The following is an 18,466-nucleotide window of genomic DNA, read 5'->3' as shown; positions in this document are numbered from 1 at the left end:
ATTTCCTATCTCTGCGATCTTGGAGAAAATCTAGCGCTCAGAGCTTCGATTTCCTCGCCCATAAACTGAGGCAAGAATCCCAGTTCTCAAAAAACAAAAGATTGTCTGTATCTTGCAAGGCACTGGGAAGGACAGAATGAGGAGGCGTCAACCCGTCCGGGGGAAGCTGTGGAGGCAGGTACCCGGTGAGCTCACTCCGATCGCTGGAGTCCAAGTGCAGTGCGACACTTCCCCTCCACATCACCAGAGGGCGATGTCGCGGACTGCGGCACCGCCGGACCACGGGGGCGGCGCTCCGGCCGGCGGGAGTTTCCTCCTCCACGTGGGGACGGAAGATGGAGGCACCGGCGGCGGTGGGTGTGCGTGAGTGGGGTGGGGGCGCGGCGGCTGGGCGCTGGGGCCGGGGTCCCCGAGGCCGGAGGGAGGCGGGAGTGAGGGCCCTCAGGTCTGGGCGGCGTGAATGATGTCCGCCGCGCTTGTCGGCCCAGGACGAGGCGGCGACGCGCGACGTGCAGCGGCTGCTAGTGCAGTTCCAGGATGAGGGCGGGCAGCTGCTGGGCTCCCCGTTCGACGTGCCCGTGGACATCACTCCGGACAAGCTGCAGCTCGTGTGCAACGCGCTGCTGGCCCAGGTGAGCGGCGGGCTCAGCGGTCCCGCGTCTCCTCCCTCGGGCTGGGGGCTGGCGGCGCCGTCCTGGTCGGGCCTACAGGGGATCTGGAGACCGAAGGTCTGGGATACAAAGGCCCCCACCACTCACCCACAGGGGTGATACACCTAGGCAGTGCCGTCTACCTTGGGAAGGGTCTGAAGACGTGATCAGGGCGAGACCGCTTTACACGCCCACCATCGGGTCCACCTGCGGAGAGGGACCTGGTTTTGAACGCGTTGGGTGCATTGTCAAATTGATTCCTCGTCAAAGCCCCTCATTATATCCCCGTTATCATTAATATCCCCATTTTACAGTGTTGTCTGGAAGCATTAAATCACTTGTACGATGCTGCGCAGTAAGTGGTGGATTTGGAGTTGGACCCCAAATGTCAGACCCAAAACCTATGCTCTCCTAAGTCCGTGTTTATTAAAATGCTACCCTCTGTTGGGTGGGGGAAGGATATTAAAATGGAATACCTGGGCCCCACCCCAGACTTACTATACCAGACGTTGGGGTGAAGCAGAGAGTCTGCAGTTTCAGTGAGCTTTTTGGATGCTTCTTACACATTATACAGCCCGGTGTGGTTTAGAAAACGCTGCATAGTGCTATATACTAATCCTAATTCTGGACTTCGGTTTTCTTTCTGAAGAACCTGAATTAGTCATTAGCGATAGGACACTGGGCTAATCACTTAGTTGCTCTGTCAAGTGGGAATGTTAATACCTACCTCCCAGGGTGGTTGTGAGATGCAGATAAAGGATTTTAAAGTGGTAGGTAAGTGTCCTGCAGTTGCTTTTCAAGGATGAAAAAGATCTTGTTCCATGGGGAATAATGGGAGTATCCCAAGCAGGGTGGCTGAAAAGAAGGAAGCTTTGCCCACAGCTCAGTAAGGAGGGCCTACCTGGTAGAGGTGGCCCCACTCATCCTTTGATGGGGAGGGCTTCCCTTTGCTGTTGTCTTCCAGGAGGATCCCCTGCCACTGGCTTTCTATGTCCATGATACCGAGATTGTGTCCTCCCTGGGGAGGACGCTGGAGTCCCAGGCGGTGGAGACAGAGAAGGTCCTTGACATCATCTACCAGCCACAGGCTGTCTTCAGGGTCCGCGCTGTGACCCGCTGCACCAGCTCCTTGGAGGGCCACAGCGAGGCGGTCATTTCCGTGGCCTTTAGTCCCACAGGAAAGTAAGGGCAGCTGCAGAATCATGGAGGGATTCCTCTGGCTGGGGTGAGGGGGTACCCCAAAGTTATGCTCAGTGGGGCCTCAGGCTACCTACCACAGACCCAGGCTCTGGGCTCAAGTTGCAAGTAAGGGACTTCCCCAGTGGGAAGTATGGGTCCCAAGGGCCAAGGACATCTGCCTTGGAAGAGCCCTTCCTGGACTTGATCTCAGGAGATCTGAACTGTAAGCTCAGCTCTGCCCCTTCTTATTTGTGTGACCTGGGCAAGTCACTTAACCTTTCTGAGTTAATTCTTCATCTGAAACAGGTCCCTTTGGAGTCTCACAATCCTATGAGAATACTGGGAAGCCTTAAACCTGGTTATGTCTGTAGTCATTCCTTTTAGGAAGGGTAGGGAGAGAAATGGCCTCTGGGGGTTTTCTCCCAGATGGCACTAGCGTTATATTTCTCCTTCTTAGGAGAGAGAGAGAAGTCCAGTCCCAGATTTATTCCCAGAAGACGACTGACTAGGCAGCAGGAGTGTGCATGTCCCGTGTTCCGGGTGGGCTCCCTGCCGCCTTGTCCCCACTGCAGAGGTCCGGCAGCCCCTCTTCTTCCCCAGGTACCTGGCCAGCGGCTCCGGAGACACTTCTGTGCGCTTCTGGGATCTCAGCACTGAGACACCGCATTTCACATGCCAGGGTCGGTATGCAGTTCACCACTCAGGGGGTTTTAACTCAGGGGTGAGCAGGTGATCTGCTCTTTAGTTCCTGATGAGGCCCAGAGCAGGTTCTAGCCCCTTAACATCCAGGTAGCAGCTGCCTGTTCCTCAGTAGAGACCTTACCCTTGAGTCCTGCCCGCCACTTACAAACGGGCAGGGGCTGACTGACTAGGAGTGAAGAGAACCTGGTTTAAATCCAGCCTCTGCCATAGTGGTTCTCAAACTTGAACATATATCAGAATCACCTTGAGGGCTTGTTAAAATATAAGTTTCAGGGTCCTAACCCCAGAATGTTTGTCTGTTTGGGTCTAGGGTGTGGCCTGAGAATTTGCCTTTCGTGTTCCCAGGTGGTGCTGAAGCTGTTGGCCTGGGGGCCACACACTAGCTGGGCGACCTTGTGTGTAGGGCATACTTCCTTTCTAAGCTTCAGTTTTCTCATCTGGAAAATGGGGATGGTACTTCATGCTTTGCTCCGTAGTCTGGAGCCATCGTGAGAATTACAAGGGCTGACGTATGTAAAAGTACTTTGTGTCTCGCAGCACGTAAGGAACCGTAGTGGCGGTGTTACCTGGGCGGCACGCTGCATGGCTCTGGCACTTGGGGAGGAGTCTCCCTTTGCCCGGGGAGCCTCATCTCTTTTGTTCAATTGTTCATTTATTCAGCAGCTAGCTGAGGTGTTTCTGCAGTGTGCCAGGTGTCACTCGGCACTGGGGATAAAGACAGGTGTGGTCCCCCTTTCTCCCTCCCCTGCTTTCTCAGGACACAGACACTGGGTCCTTAGCATATCCTGGTCCCCAGACGGCAAGAAGCTGGCTTCAGGCTGCAAGAATGGCCAGGTAGATGGTGTCAGGGTAACGAGGCAGCAACCCTGGGGCCCCCTTTCTGGGGGATGGGTCAGAATCAGGTTCTGGGGTCTTTGGGGAGGGTTGGGTGGGAGCAATGGGCAGATACCTTTGATGGGGCCAGGGGAAGGTTGGGGAGGGTTATTTGATGAGCTTCTGTCCTTCAGATTCTCCTGTGGGACCCCAGCACAGGGAAGCAAGTGGGCAGGACCCTTGCGGGCCACAGCAAGTGGATCACAGCCCTGAGCTGGGAGCCCCTCCATGCGTAAGTGACGCTGACAGAGCTGGGGTGAGTGAGGAGCCAGGGGTTCAGAACTGTACCCCTCCCCTGCTTGGTGCAGAGGAGTCTCACGTGAGGGGACAGGGTAGGCAGTCTGGCACAGTGACCACGTGACAGGTGGTGGATCAGCACCTGTGTTGTGGTAGGTGGGGGCAGAGGGTGCTCATCACACAGCCTGAGAGCCACCCTGCAATGCAAACAGATCTTGGGGTCAGGAAGCTGTAAGGACGTTATCCCTGGGGAGGCACTGTGGGAAGACAGGCATTGCCAGGTCAGATGTAAAGGCACGTTTCTCTTCCTCTCCAGCAACCCCGAGTGCCGCTATGTGGCCAGCAGCTCCAAGGACGGCAGCGTGCGGGTCTGGGACACAACCGCGGGCCGCTGTGAGCGCATCCTCACCGGGCACACGCAGTCAGTCACCTGTCTCCGGTGGGGAGGGGACGGGCTTCTCTACTCCGCCTCCCAGGACCGCACCATCAAAGTCTGGAGGGCTCATGATGTAAGGGCTGGGAGGGTTCCAGAACCAGCCTGGGGAAATCTCGGGCCAGGGATGTGGGTGCTGGAAGGAACGTTGACCAGTGTTTCCTGAACGTGTCTGGGAGCCAGTTGGCGAGGCGCTTGGGGAACAAGGGGTCCTATGGGTGGTGCCGCACTAGAGTGGAGGTTCCAGGTCTGTTAGGTGGTCGGGCTCTGAAATTCCTGCTGTAGGAAGCCTACTGAGCCCTATCGAACCTGTCCTATCCCAAACTTATTTGAGCAGAGCCCTTTTATTCTGACATTTCCCTTCCGTGAAACTTATTTTCAGAAACGTTGATCTGGGCTGGTGCCCTCATTTTACAGATGAGCCCAGCAGGGTGATTTGACTTGGATCACAGTAAGGGTTGTGCTTCTGAGTCCCATGGCGCCCGTCTTCTGGGTCTGATCTGGGGGTCCAGGTTCCCAAGGCTGGGGAGCGCTCTATGTGTGTCTGACCTGTCTCCCTCCGCCCTAGGGCGTGCTGTGCCGGACTCTGCAAGGCCACGGCCACTGGGTGAACACCATGGCCCTCAGCACTGACTATGCCCTGCGCACAGGGGCCTTCGAGCCAGCCGAGGCCTCAGTGAATGCCAGGGACCTCCAAGGGTCCTGTGAGTGAGCGGGAGGAGGGGAGAGGGCCGTTTGGTGGGGGACCCAGTTTTCTAGCTTAATGTGTGCAAGTAGGACGGGGGTGCTTGCTGTTTGCATTGGATTTTCCTAATCGGCCTTATTCCTCCTCCTTCGGTACCTGGACACAGTGCAGGAGTTAAAGGAGAGGGCTCTGAGCCGCTACAACCTCGTGCGGGTGAGGATCCACCGGCATCCCCGGTGCCGTACTCTGCCTCTGCTCACCCTGAAAACCCTGCGGGTGCTCGGGCCCCTCTCCCTTCTGGCCGCAGCTCAGAACTTATGTTTTCTGGGAAGTTGTTCTTAAGAATCCTAGTTTATAATCCTAAAAATCTTACTGTGCTGGGGATCATTTTATTTCATTTTGTTTTATTTGCTTATCTATTTATTTGCAGTCCTAAGGTGTCTCTCTTTTTAAATTTTATTTAGTTTTCAGTAGCATATTCACATGGTCTAAGGTTCAAAGAACACAAAAAGATAGATGGTGGAAACCCTCTCATCTCTGTTACACCTTCATCCATGCTTTCTGGGTGCATCCAGTGTTACCAGTGTCTCACGTCTCCTTCCAGAGACTTCAGATATACACATACGTGTATATGTGTACACTGCACCCAGTACAAATACACACACATATACAAACCCACATGTAAAACACTTCCCCTTTTTAACACACCACTCTGTACCTTGCTTTTTCATGTAATTATGTCATAGAAATAGCCCTGTCTCATGTGCATGAAGTTTCCTTTTGGGGGAAGTAACCCCTGTGAGTTAGTGCTGGCCCAGCCTCCTTTCTCCAGTCCTGGTCTCCACACTGGCCCTGAGCAATCAGTGATGTGTTTGCTGCCAAGGTCAGGCTCTCCTCTCGGAGACCGTGTCTGACATGGTGTGCTTTCTGCCTCCTCTAGGGCCAGGGCCCAGAGAGGCTGGTGTCTGGCTCAGACGACTTCACCCTGTTCCTGTGGTCCCCGGCGGAGGACAAGAAGCCCCTAGCGCGATTGACAGGGCACCAGGCCCTCATCAACCAGGTGCTCTTCTCCCCAGACTCCCGTGTCGTCGCCAGTGCCTCCTTCGACAAGTCCATCAAGTTGTGGGATGGCAGGACGGGCAAGTGAGTGGGGGGCCTGGGCCTGGGGTACAGGGCTAGGGAGTGCTGTTCCTCTGGAAGGAACTTGGCTCTGCCGCTTCCTGGCCGTGTGGCCTTGGCAAGTGTTTAGATTTTCTGAGCATCTGTCTCTTCTGAATGTGCAGATTCAGTTTTGTTACAAGGATTAAATGAGGTGATGTATTTAGCACCAGCACTAAGAGGGCACTGAAAATGCTAGTTCATCTCATATCTAAGGAGAGAAATGATCTGACAGCTGGCGGAGGGCCAGGGCCGCGCAGGAGTGTAGCTTTGTGGTCCAGACATTATCGGGCCCTCCTCAGAGTGTGGTCCACAGACCAGACGGCGCATCACCCGGGAACTTGATAGAAGCACAGAGCCTGGGGCCCCACCCTAGACCTTGAGAATCAGAATCTGCATTTTAAGGTCACCTTCCGAGTCTGAGAAGCACTGATGTGATGAGGCACAAGCTCTCGGGTTACTTAGGAGAGGCAGAGGCCCTGGCGGGAAGAGAAAAGGAGCAGGGGACCCTTGTTGAGGCCAAAGGGCACTTGTGTGTCAGTCTCTGTGTATTTTCACACAGCAGCCATGAGAGAGGGCATTCAGTTCTTTTAAGGTAAGGACTCTGAGTCTCAGGCCCAGTGACTTGTGCCCGCAGACACAGCTAGTCTGTCCCGACCACGTTCCGGGTGGGCCCGGCCCATTGTATCTCCAAGCCACATGTCAGCAGGCACCTGTTGGGGGCTGGGGGCTGTCGTGCAGGTGGGCTAAGCAGATGGCTGCATTGGATTCTGAGGCTGGCAGAGCTGAGCAGGCACAGAGGCCTGCCCGGAGGCATCTTAGAAGCAACTCATCTGGAGAAGTTTTGCAAAGTAATGACCAATAGTGATTAAGTTCGCCTGTAAAAGTTCCCACATAACTCCAACATGCAGCCAAGGTTGAGACCACTGCTGTGGACACAGAGGACCTCTCAGACGTGTTGGAAGAGCTCATATCCATCATCTTCCCCTGGCCCAGGTACCTGGCTTCCTTGCGTGGCCACGTGGCTGCCGTGTACCAGATTGCGTGGTCAGCCGACAGCCGGCTCCTGGTCAGTGGCAGCAGTGACAGCACATTGAAGGTGTGGGATGTGAAGGCCCAGAAGCTGGCCACAGACCTGCCAGGCCATGCGGATGAGGTGCGGCCAACCCTTGTGGGCACGAGGCTGAGGGAGGGGGAAGCGAAGCCTGGCCCGCCTCTCCCACATCCTCACTGTGCCCCTGCCCCTCCCCGGTTTAGGTATATGCTGTCGACTGGAGTCCCGACGGCCAGAGAGTGGCGAGTGGCGGGAAGGACAAATGTCTCCGGATGTGAGTGTCGGGGAGGGGGGTGGCTGGTGTGCTTGGCTGTGTGACTGTCCGGTTCTCAGGGCTCTCTGGGCGAGTCGGGGCTGTGGGAATCACGGGGATCATGGGAGACCCTGATGGTACCCTCCAGCATGGGGCAGTACTTCTTAGCATGCTGGATTTTGGAGTCTTGAGATCTCATTCAAATTCTGGGTCTGCCTTTCAGTGTACAGTCTCAGAGGGCTGAGTTCACGTGTCCCCTGGGAGTTGTCAAACCTTGGTAGACAGGAGGGTCAAAGATAGGTGAATGCACTGGAACCTGAGCTTTGCACACTTGTTAAAGGATCGTCACTGTTGTCATTGGACATCCGGGAAGAGGTCCTGGCCCAGGCAGCAGGGGTGCCTCGCCTCAGTTTGGGTAGCTGGACTCTCGAAGCCCAAGAGGAACCACAAGCTCGCCCCTGTTGTGGGCTCCTGGGGTTGTGACACCTCCCTAGGATCCCCATCCTCATCCCTCCCCTTCTCCACAGATGGAGGAGATGAGAAATCCCAAGTTCTCTGGGACCATCACCTGGACCCAGCCTCTGCCAGCCGCCTGCCCCAACGGAGACCAAAGGCTGAGAATGAGTGTGGCCTGCTGTCCTCTGACAGACCCAAGTGGGGTCCCTTCCCAGAGCAGGAGACTAAAGGTCATGGGAGGTTATCACTGAGCCCAGCCCTGGGCCAGCACTCAGTACCTCGCTGGTGCCGGCAGGAGTGGTGTGAGGCCAGGCGATGCTTCTGCCTCCTTTTCTGAATGTCCTCTCTATTCAGGGTCAGACCCCGGATTCTGTGACCAAATAAATAATTTATATTTTGTTCGTTTGAGTTATAATTCTTCGTAGGGCTCAGCGGAGGACTGTGTTAGGTCAGTCTATGTAGCACCCTCCCTCTGGGCAAAACAAATCAAAATTATAGTGGCCAGGGAGTTGCCTCTTCTCTCTTTCCCCTGTGCCTCCAAGGGGGAGGCCAGTCAAAGCTGGGGAGGCCAGCTGAAGCCCGTATGTCAGTGGCCAGAGGGTGACCTCAGTCTGTGCTGTCCCCTCTGGTAGCACCAACCCTGTGTGACTATTTCCATCAACTCGAATTCACTTCACTTAGAAATGCAGTTGTCCAACTAGTTCAGGGCTGCCTGCTGATCTAGACAGCACAGATGGTGGACACTTTAACCATCATAGGGACTTGTGCCAGCCAGTGCTGCTCTGGGGGTGCTTTCCTCGACCTCTCATGCAGCACCACTGGACTCTCGGGGTACAGAGAGGAAGGCAGGGCTGTCCCAGAGGGCTCCCCCTAACAGGCCATGCAGTGGTGAGAGCTCCAGTGCAAGTTAGTGTAGTGTGATTGGGGTGACGGTTGTCTGCCCCACAAGGACATCCTCAGACCCTAGAGCAAGGTCTTACCCTCCATTCATCTTGCCTCCACTTTCTTCTGTTCCAACGCTAAAGCGCATCTAGCCAGATTGAATTGCAAACCATCCCTGTATGGGCTGCTGGGGGCCACGGCATCTCTGACCTTTTGTTCCTTCTCACCATCCCCCATTCCCATCTGTGCTTTTAGGATTTTGCACATCACCTGGCTGTGGTTCTCGGCTTCCACCTGGCACATCTCTGCAATGGGACTGAGTGAGGGACAAAGAGAGGTCTGAGGTCCTGCTCAGTGCCAGGCACTGTTCTGTGCTCCTACGTGACCCTCACAGTAACCCTGTGGCCGTGCCTAGAAGGGTCTCAGCATCCCCATATTTTTCGTGAGGAAACCCAGCCCAGGAAGCTTGAGTGGTTTGCCCATGCCCTCACATCTAGGAAGGGCCATGGTTAAATCAGACCCTCCCCCCGAAGCTTGTACACTTTGCACCATGTCCTGCAGAGCTCAGGTCTGATGCTGACAGTCTGCTGGTTGCCACTACCTCTGTCCAACATTGCTGGGGTTTTTTGGTGTGTTTTAGTCTCTGAGGACCACCTCTTCCTCTTACGGGGAAAGGGTGATGTTGGCAGAGCCAGGCAGGAGGTGGTAGTAACATCTCATTGCCCCTGTCCCCCCACCCACCTGGATTCTTGGTCCTGGCAGAAGCCAGGAGGATGGGTGGCAGTGGCTCAGCTGAGGCCATTAGGAGGATGAAGCAGAGTTTAAGGGTGCTTGGTGACCTCCAGTTTTTAATGAGGGACTTGGACCAGCCCAGATCTGGGGAAGGAAGCCTAGTAGTTGCAGGCAGTGGAGGCTGACCTGGCCTGGTCTTTGGTGTCTCCAGGTGAGTGGAGCTCCCATCTAGCCTTGGCCCCAGCCCAGAGGTGGTGGTCTGGGACTACTGCCACCAGACCAGGGCCAGCAGGGTGGTCAGCGGCTCCCTGGCATGGTGCAGGTGGTACATTTCATGGTTCTGGTTCCTGAAGGCCCTGGGCCGAAGCTGAAGGTAGGGGCTTCCCAGGGCCCCCCTCTAGTAGGGAAAGAGGTACTCCAGATCTTCTAGCTTCCGCATGTCCTCCACCCCAAGGGACACAGTTTTCCGCTGGGGTTCCTTGCGCCGCACAGTGATCTGGATGGGGTTGTTCTCAGGGAAGCTGCTCAAGTCATTGGCCACGGTTGCGAACTGAAATAAAACAGAAGTCCTCAGGATTCCTTCACAGATCTGAGCCTGCCACCTCACCTCTTTGACTCTGCCACCCCTCGCTCCCTGTTCTGTTTGCTAAATGGGATCTCCAGCAGCCTTACCGAACTATTCATTGACACCAGAAACAGGAGCAAAGAGGCACGATTCAAATCTGTGCCTCCCCAAGAACAGACAATGGAGAAAAGATAGTCTCTTCTGCAAGTGGTGTTGGGAAAGCTGGACAGCCGCATGCAAATCAGAAAAGTTAGAACACTCCCTCAGACCATATGCAAAAATAAATTCAAATTGGCTTAAAGACTTAAACACAGAACAGGATACCATAAACTTCCTAGAAGAGAACATAGGCAAAACATTCTGTGATATAAATCATAGCAGTGTTTTCCTAGGGCAGTCTACCCAGGCAATAGGAACAAAAGCAAGAATAAACAAATGGGACCTAATTAAACTTAGAAGCTTTTGCACAGCAAAGGAAACCATGAATAAAACGAAAAGAAACCTACGGAATGGGGAAAAAATAATTACAAACAGTGAGACTGACAGGGGCTTAATTTCCAGAATTTACATACAGCTCATACAACTCAATAACAACAAGCAAACAAAAATACCCAATCCAAAAATGGGTAGAAGACCTAAATAAACATTTCTCCAATGCAGACATACAAATAGCGAATAGGCATTTGATAAAATGCTCAATGTTGCTAACTATCAGAGAAATGCAAATCAAAACTACAATCATCTCACACTGGTCAGAATGGCCATCATTAAAAAGTCCACAAATGGTAAATGCTGGAGAGGCTGTGGAGAAAAGGGAGCCCTCCTACACTGTTGGTTGGAATGTAGTTTGTTGCAGCTGTTATGGAAACAGCATGGAGATTCCTTAAAAAACTGAAAATAGACCTGCTCTGTGATCCAGCAATCCCACTCCTGGGCATATATCTGAAGGAAACTCTTAATTCGGAAAGATATACGCACCCAAGTGTTCATAGCAGCACTATTTACAATAGTCAAGACATGGAAGCAGCCTAAATGTCCATCAACAAATGACTGGATAAAGAAGTTATGGTATATTTATATAATGGAATACTACTCAGACATAAAAAGAATAAAATAATGCCATTTGCAGCAATGTGAGTGTACCTGAAGATCATCACACTAGTGAAGTAAGACAGAGAAAGAAAAATACCATATACTATCACTTATATGTGGAATCTAAAAAGGGGTGGGGCACAAATGAACTTTACTTACAAAACATAGACAGGCTCACAGAGATAGAAAACAAAATTATGGTTACCAGGAGAGAAAGGGGTGGGTAGGGATAAATTGGGAGTTCGGGATTTGCAGTTACTAACTACTAGATATAAAGTAGATAAACAACAAGGTCCTACTGTATAGCACAGGAAACTGTATTCAATACCTTGTAATGACCTATAATGAGAAAGAATATGAAGGGGAATATATATATATGTACAAATGAATCACTATGCTGTACACTAGAAATTAACATTGTGAATCAACTATGCTTCAATTAAAAAATAGCTGTGCCTCCCCAGTTGTGTGCTATTTCCAACCTCAGGGCTGTCTTTCCTCGAGCCTTTCCTGCCCACCCCCAGGCTGTCCCCTTCTTTGTATCCCTGTAGCCTCTTCCCTCTCTTTCCCCCAATGCCCTTGACTTCCTGACTCACTCACAATTATCGGTACTAAGTTGAAGAATCCAAAAACCAATGGCTTTGGAAGACAAAGTTTAGAAATGAATGAACAGATCAGTTTGCATTCCCAGGGCCCCAAAGTGCCTTAACCTCCCAGAGGAGAGCAGCTGGGACTTGATTCTTCTATACTCGGGGAGAAGGGAAGTGAGCAGGAGGACGAGACGTGAGGGTGTAGGGGGGTTCCCAATCCCAAAGCCCCCGGTCCTGCCCCCCGCTCCCGTCAGGCCCCTCCTCTCCCAGGGCTCACCCTGTAGGGCTTGCACCACTTCCCCACGCCAGCGGTGTTGGCCGCGCGGACAGTGAGGCAGTAACTCGTGTTAGGCTTCAGCTCCATCAGTTTGACGGTGGTGCCCAAGATCTTGCTGAAGATCCATGGGCGGTTCTTTGCCTTGGGCAGCTCATTGTCATTTTTCCTGACCACCTCCTGCAACAGGACCTGGTAGAAACTGACCTGCTGCTTGCCCGGGGCATAGGTCCAGGAAATCTAGGGGAAGAGAACCCCCAAGGCTTCCTCAGACCTGGCCTGGCCTCCCCCCACCACCTCCTGCAATGTGGGTCAGAATGCCCCACTCCCATCCCTGCTCTGCTGATGGAAGTTGTTACAGGGCACTCCCAACGCTAGATGTGGACCCACCAGCCCAGAGCATAAACTGCATTCCCTGGGCAGCCCTACCCACCTCACAGTGTACCCTCACTGCATATTCTAGGCTGTGTCAGTTGAAAGGGATCTTAGCAATCACCTGTCTTGTCTGCCATTTCGTTTCTCCTCTGTCTAGGCTAGTGGTTCTCAAACTTTGGTGTGCATCAGAACGCCCTGGACAACTTGTTGAAACATGGATCGCTGTTCCCTGTCCCCAGTTTCTGGTTCAGGAGGTCCCAAGTAGGGGGTGGGGAGAGCGAGAATTTAAATTTCGAACAAGCTAATTAAAAAAAAAAAGTCTCACAAGTTGCTATATGATATTGATGCTGTTGGTGGTCTGGAGACCACACTTAGAGAAACAGTGCTCTAGGCCATCCAACAATGGAACTTCCAGATTTATCTTCCAAAATACAGCTCAGATTGCAACTATCACCATATTAGGCTTTGCCAAAACTAATCCTTATGGCTTATCAAAAAATCTATAAAGTAGCGTAACATTAGAGGAGCTCTGGAAAATGACCCCAGACTAGCTCCTGCCCTGTTTCCTTCCTGTATCTAGGACAGTGCTACTCAGCATGTGGTCCGTGGACCAGCAGCAGCACCTGGGGATTTGTTAGCAGCGCAGATTCTCAGGCAACCCAGACCTACTGAATCAAACTCTAGGGATGAGGCCCAGGAATCTTGTTTGTAACCAGATGATCAGATCTGCAGGCTCAGGGAAGTGTGAGAAGCCCTGGATCAGGAACTGGGTGGTTCCTCCCTCCCTTTCTCACCCGTGAGCCTTTGCCAGTGTCAGCCCTCCACGGAATGCCTTTCCCCATCTCTAGATGTTTCAATTCTACTGCTGTGGCCAAGCCCAAATGTTACTAAAAGCCACCCAGCTTATTCCTGCACCTGGAAGCAATGCTTCTTTCCCTCTGGATCCCTGGTGGCCCTGGATCTGAACTCTTCCTACAGCGTTGAGCCCTCTCTAACTTGCACTGTAGTTCTTTACAGACATGCCCTTTCTCCCAACCCATGAACCTGAAGTCAGGATGTAGGCAGTAGGCATCCTCACACCCCTCAGTGAGCTTCAGGTCAGTGCCTGGCACATCGAAGGTGGCCAGTGAGCCTTCACCAAGTGCATCAGTAGGGAAACGTACCACAGCTGTGGAATCGCTGACCGTGTGTTCAGAGATGAAGGGTGCCTCTGGCACATCCATGACCACAGAGGACTCCGAGGGCGTCGAGGAGGTGTCTGTGTCCACCTCCGGATTGTCAAGGTCCAGCAGGCCCCCAGGGGCTATTTGGGACTTAGATTGGGGGCAGAGGGCCAGATTCCCCTTTTCTGTACTCTTGGCCATCGAGGAGAAGCTGAGTTTGTTCAGCTCGCCCTCCAGTATCCCTGCAAAGAAGCTGCTGTTGGGCTGGGTCACGGCCAATTTGATGGGATTCAACAAGGTGGATGACATCGGGGAGATGCTGGTGTCATCGGAGCTGCATTCAGAATCCTCCATTGGCATCTGCTTCCTGGAGTGGGAGGGGAGACAGGTGAATCGGCAACCCCAGCCCTTGCTGCCTGGAAGCTCCTGGTGAGCAGGCCTTGGGCCCAACTTACCAGCGCCCCCAGCTGCTTCTGAACAGCTCAGAACAGTCTTGCTTTGTGGCAGTGCATCAACCTCACCGGGGCACTTATTAGTGAAAAATGCAGATTCCTGGTCCCTGGTCCCCAGCTGGGATAGGACCAGGGAAGCTGCTAAAGCATCTTTAATAACATCTTCAGATGATTCTGCTGCAAGTATTCTGAGAACCACATTTTTAGAAACACTGCTAAAACTTTCACACACACCACAATGATCTACTGGGATATGGAAAAATATCTAAAAGTATCTAAAAAATACTATATTAAGCTTTATTAATATTTATTTACTACTGTTTATTATTTAATGTAATTACTGATTTATTTACTTAGATTTTATAACATTTAACAATATTTGTTAATGTATAGCATAAAAAATTAACAGTACAGATAAATATACACATATTGGGGTGAATGCTCAAAAACTTTTTTCTTCCATTCTAATTTTTTTTTTTTTTGAGAAAGTTTTTCAGAGAAAGGTTTACTGCAAGGCTAAGCAAGGAGAACAGGTGGCTCATCCTTGATAAATTTTTTTAAATCATTAAATATTTTAGATACACTAAAAGACATCATGAATAATATATTAAAGGGGATGTAATATGCAAAATGATGGCTATAGCTAACAATACTGTATTGTATATTTGAAAACTGCTATGCGATTAGATCTTAAAAGTTCCCATCACACAAAAAAGTTTATAACTGTGTGGTGATGGATGGTAACTAAACTTATCAGGGTAATGATTTCACAATACATGCGGTTATCAAATCATGTTGTACACCTTAAACTAATGCAGTGTTAGGTGTCAATTATGTTTCAATAAAACTGAAAATGATGACCATATGATAAAGTGAGAAAAAAATAATAATATATTAAACTTCCATATAGCCACCATCCAGCTCAGAACTAAAGCTTTAACAGTATAGTTAAAGCCCCCTATATGCTTTGCTCCCCGACCTATCTCCTCAGCCTCCACTTAGGGGCAGCCAGGATGGTAAATTTACAATTTTATGTTTATTATTACCCATGTGTTGTTTTGGTTTGTTACATTCGTATGTCATTATTTTGCATATTTTTAAACTTTATACAAATAAGTGGTATCATTGTGTACATCTCCATTTGCAGCTTGCCATTTTTTACTAAAAAACATCGTATTTCTTAGATCAATCTGCTCTGCTTCAGTCATTTGAACTACTGCATGTTATTTTCCCTTAAGTGGAATCTTTTTATTGTTACCAATTCTTTGTTATTACAAAGAGAAACCTTGCACATGTTTCCCCACCTGTTTAAAATTTTTTACTGAAGAAATACAGAATCCAGAAAATTCGGCCTTCTAATCTTTTTTTTATCTTGACCCAAAATAAGAAATACATATTTCTTGGCAAGCCAGTATACTCACACATACACATATAACTAAAACGTTTCAGAAACTAATACTTACTCTGTGTGTGATGTGCTGTGGAATTTTCGATTCTATTTTATTTTATTTTTATAATACCGGTCTCCACCAACTAGAATGAGTTTCTGACCCATTCGTGAGTCACAACCCACAGTATGAAGAGAGAGCAGTCACAGGGCCTTTGGGGAGCACGCACCTCGACCAATGTGAATTGATGGCAGAGTTTGGAACCAGAACCTAGATCTCCTGGGGCCCATGCCACTCAGCTCCCATCTGCCCCTTGTGCTTTCTGGGTCCCCTCCCCTGCTCCCTACTCCATCTCCCCCACTTCTCTAGTCAGATCTGGCAACCGACACACACCCCGAAATCCCTTACTCCAGGCCAGCCTCCAGTTTCGAGTTTGGTCCATCAAGGCCACATTTTTCCTCCCTGAGCTCCAGCCCTATCGACCTCCTCCTAAGAAATCCTGATCAGCCCGAACATCCTGTGCTAGCACTTGGTGGACATTTGAAATAGATGATTCCCCCAGCAAGGCCCTTTGTAGGCCAAACAGTCTGGGCATTGATGTCAGTTATCCTATAGATTGTCTTAATGAATCTCTGTTTTAGATTTACTTACTGGAAACACCAGTGCTGAAGGGGAACTGGGCTCCATGCTGGACGAAAAGTCTCTGCGATCTTCACTACAGCCCTGCTGGATGGCGCCAGCCCCATTTTACAATTGAGGGACTGAGAGTCCCTGATCTTAATCAACTTGTCTATGGCCACATATCTAAGCGGTAGAACTTGAATTTAAACTTGGGCTCTAAAGCCCAAGACTTTCCCATTATACCGTGAAGCTTCCTACAGGCATCCGTCACTTTAGCCATACAGGCTAATGTACAGGTCCCTTACGGAGTGGACACCATACCCCTTTCATATAATAAGGACTGGCAATATAGTTTGCGGTTCAATAATTCAAAAATTACTAAGACTGTCAAGACAGTGACATCCGAGCATTAAACCAAGCACAGGGCCCTTCTAAGTGTGGGGCTGTGTGTGACTGCACGGGACACACACCCATGCAACTTCCCTGCAGATAATTCCCTCAGCCCACATCAACCCATACCACCGGCCCTTCCCTGGCTAACTCCTTCCCTTCCTAAGAGTATCACCTCCTCCAAGAAGCCTTCCTTACCTTCACTCTCTCCCAAGTTATACTAAGTCCCCTCTGGTTGTCCTGTCATAGTGCAGACCATGCGGTAATATTCTTGATTCTTGCCTGACACCCTCTCCAGCACACACACACACACCCCCCCCAGGCTGGGAGACTGTGCTTTCTGGCTCTGCATTCCCAGAACTTAACTCTGGGCCAGACACCTTGTAAGTGCCCAAAGAGTTTTGTAAAATGAAGTAAAGGGAACACAGAATCACCGAGGAAGAACAGTAAATTGCAATGTGAAGGCAGGCAGGCTACTGGGGGGACATAATCAGGCAGGTGAAGTCACACTAGGGAGGACCAAGGGAGAGAAGCCATGGCGAGTGGAGTCGGGCAGCGATGTCTGTGTAGGGGTGGTGAGGGCAAAGCAGGATGAGCAGTATGGTCAGCAAACCTCTGACTAATCCCAGAAGGCTTCCTGGAACCAGAGGCCAGCGTATCTCCAAGAACTGATTTGGGGTCAGGAATCCATAGGCAACCTGCACACGTGCTCCTCCCTGGGAGTCCAGAGTCTGGGCTGTGATAACTCAAGGAAGTACCACCTCTTCAAGCCCCTCTCCCCAGACCCCAGCTCTGGCCTTAAACAGGAGAAAAGGACCAGACTTATGTCTTACGGTAGATTGATGGCATCTTCCTCCAAGAAGTTAACCAAACTGCCCCTTGAGGAAAGTGGGAGTCCTTTGGTAGTGACGGTCCTGTTCATAGATTTGGGGTTCGGAAAGGGCTTCGGCATTTGATTGAGTGCGTTCAGAACGTTAAGCGTTTCCTTCTTCAGCATGGCCTCCTCCCCATCTCCCACTTTATAACGTGTCTCCGATGCCATCTTTGTTTGGGACCACAGCCGTCACCATGCAGGACAACCAAGCTGACAGGAAGCAGAGAGAAACTGGAGGCAGTGGACACACCCTTAGTTTGGGTGGGATGGGGGTGTAATGAGCTGACTTCATAAGCATCCCAGAGTGTAACAATTAGGGGCCAGCCTCCCCCTTGATCTGAGGCTGCGGCTGCCCAGGGCCAATGTCAGGAGCAGGCAGAACCCAGGAACAGGCTACAGCATCCCCTGGGCCCCTTCCAGCTCTAAGGCTCTGTGGTTACAGCAGCCCTGCCCTTCTCTGAAGAGCTCAAAGTGCTTCTTGCCACCTGTGCTCTTCGGACCTGCTCTGAAATGGAGGTGGTGGATGGAGAGACAAAGACGCCGGGCGTTGAGGAAGGGGACCCAGTACTGGAATGAGTCTGGGAACGGGAGACTTTGTCCATAGACTGCTGAGACTCTCCATCCAGACATCCTAGGCTGCAACCCCCTGTGTCCAGTTGTGTTGGCACAGGGAAAGCCCCGATGATTCATGGGGTTCATAGCTCACTTAAACTCAGGTTTCAGTGCTAGAATTCTTTTTTTTTAATTTTTTGGGTTTTTTTTTAGCAGAGAGAGGTAATTCGGTTTACTTGTTTATTTTTTGATAGAGGTACTTGGGATTGGACCCAGGATCTGGTGCATGCTAGGCATGCACTCTACCATTGAGCTATACCTGACCCCCTAGAATTCTAAGTTCTGCCACACAGTCACCCCAGGTGTCTTCATGTGTTGAGTGACAATGGTGGGTGCTGCAGGGACATACAGAAGGGGTCCAGACACGCAGGGACATACAGAAGGGGACCAGACATTGCTTCTGTTCTCAAGGAAACCACTTCATGGTAGCAAAACATAACAGTTTTGAGGGGTTGGGCGGCACTGTTAAAACAGTACTGGTTTTGCACCCAGATGTGGATTTGTCCGCTCTAAGTCCAGCGGTATAAGCTGTGAAAACATTGACAATTGATTCCACTGCACTGAGCCTCAGTTTCCTCATCTGTGAAATAGGGATGAACAAAGCACCTACCGCATTGGATTTTGAGCAGATAACCCTGTAAAGTTTTTATTTCTTCCAGAGGATGAGGTCAAGCAAATGAATTTAAAAATACCAAAATCATTGTGTTCTAGATATTCAGGGATTTTGTTGTTCATTTAAAAACTCTTTTATTTGGAAAACAGAGAAGTAGATGCCC

General features: G+C 50.8%; 2 protein-coding genes across 3 annotated transcripts; one reads left to right on the top strand and one right to left on the bottom strand.

Moving 5' to 3' along the window:
* Positions 1–203: 203 nt before the first annotated feature.
* Positions 204–8,081, top strand: NLE1 (notchless homolog 1). Of its 2 annotated transcripts, none has more exons than XM_032457752.1 (13): positions 204–353; positions 489–632; positions 1,615–1,832; positions 2,430–2,509; positions 3,289–3,365; positions 3,539–3,636; positions 3,958–4,150; positions 4,643–4,778; positions 4,926–4,972; positions 5,700–5,902; positions 6,914–7,073; positions 7,175–7,245; positions 7,752–8,081. In XM_032457752.1, exons 1-13 carry the CDS (start codon positions 336–338, stop codon positions 7,762–7,764), a joined length of 1,458 nt encoding a protein of 485 aa, XP_032313643.1. In that variant the 5' UTR covers positions 204–335; the 3' UTR covers positions 7,765–8,081. The 2 variants fall into 2 exon arrangements, with proteins under 2 accessions (XP_032313643.1, XP_032313644.1); XM_032457753.1 differs by having other exon boundaries at positions 321–359.
* Positions 8,082–9,691: 1,610 nt separating this feature from the next.
* Positions 9,692–17,260, bottom strand: FNDC8 (fibronectin type III domain containing 8). The gene is made up of 4 exons (XM_006176544.3): positions 17,038–17,260; positions 13,354–13,720; positions 11,819–12,055; positions 9,692–9,844 (listed from the first exon to the last, which is right to left on the bottom strand). The coding sequence occupies exons 1-4, from the start codon at positions 17,244–17,246 to the stop codon at positions 9,692–9,694; spliced, it is 966 nt and encodes a 321-aa protein (XP_006176606.2). The 5' UTR covers positions 17,247–17,260.
* Positions 17,261–18,466: the final 1,206 nt, after the last annotated feature.

This window comes from Camelus ferus, chromosome 16 (assembly GCF_009834535.1).
Source record: "Camelus ferus isolate YT-003-E chromosome 16, BCGSAC_Cfer_1.0, whole genome shotgun sequence".
Lineage (NCBI taxonomy): Eukaryota > Metazoa > Chordata > Mammalia > Artiodactyla > Camelidae > Camelus > Camelus ferus.
This window is presented reverse-complemented; position numbering and strand designations above follow the sequence as displayed.

What these genes read in the sequence shown, in the direction of transcription:
- NLE1 (XM_032457753.1), top strand. Translation starts at nt 336, where the DNA reads ATGGAGGCACCGGCGGCGGTGGGT. An exon ending in CAGGCTGCAAGAATGGCCAG is followed by an intron (nt 3,366 to 3,538) that starts GTAGATGGTGTC and finishes TCTGTCCTTCAG; the next exon opens with ATTCTCCTGTGGGACCCCAG. An exon ending in AGCTGGGAGCCCCTCCATGC is followed by an intron (nt 3,637 to 3,957) that starts GTAAGTGACGCT and finishes CTTCCTCTCCAG; the next exon opens with CAACCCCGAGTGCCGCTATG.
- FNDC8 (XM_006176544.3), bottom strand. Translation starts at nt 17,246, where the DNA reads ATGGCATCGGAGACACGTTATAAAGTGGGAGATGGGGAGGAGGCCATG. An exon ending in TCAGCGATTCCACAGCTGTG is followed by an intron (nt 12,056 to 13,353) that starts GTACGTTTCCCT and finishes CTCTTCCCCTAG; the next exon opens with ATTTCCTGGACCTATGCCCC. An exon ending in AGTGGTGCAAGCCCTACAGG is followed by an intron (nt 9,845 to 11,818) that starts GTGAGCCCTGGG and finishes GTTTTATTTCAG; the next exon opens with TTCGCAACCGTGGCCAATGA.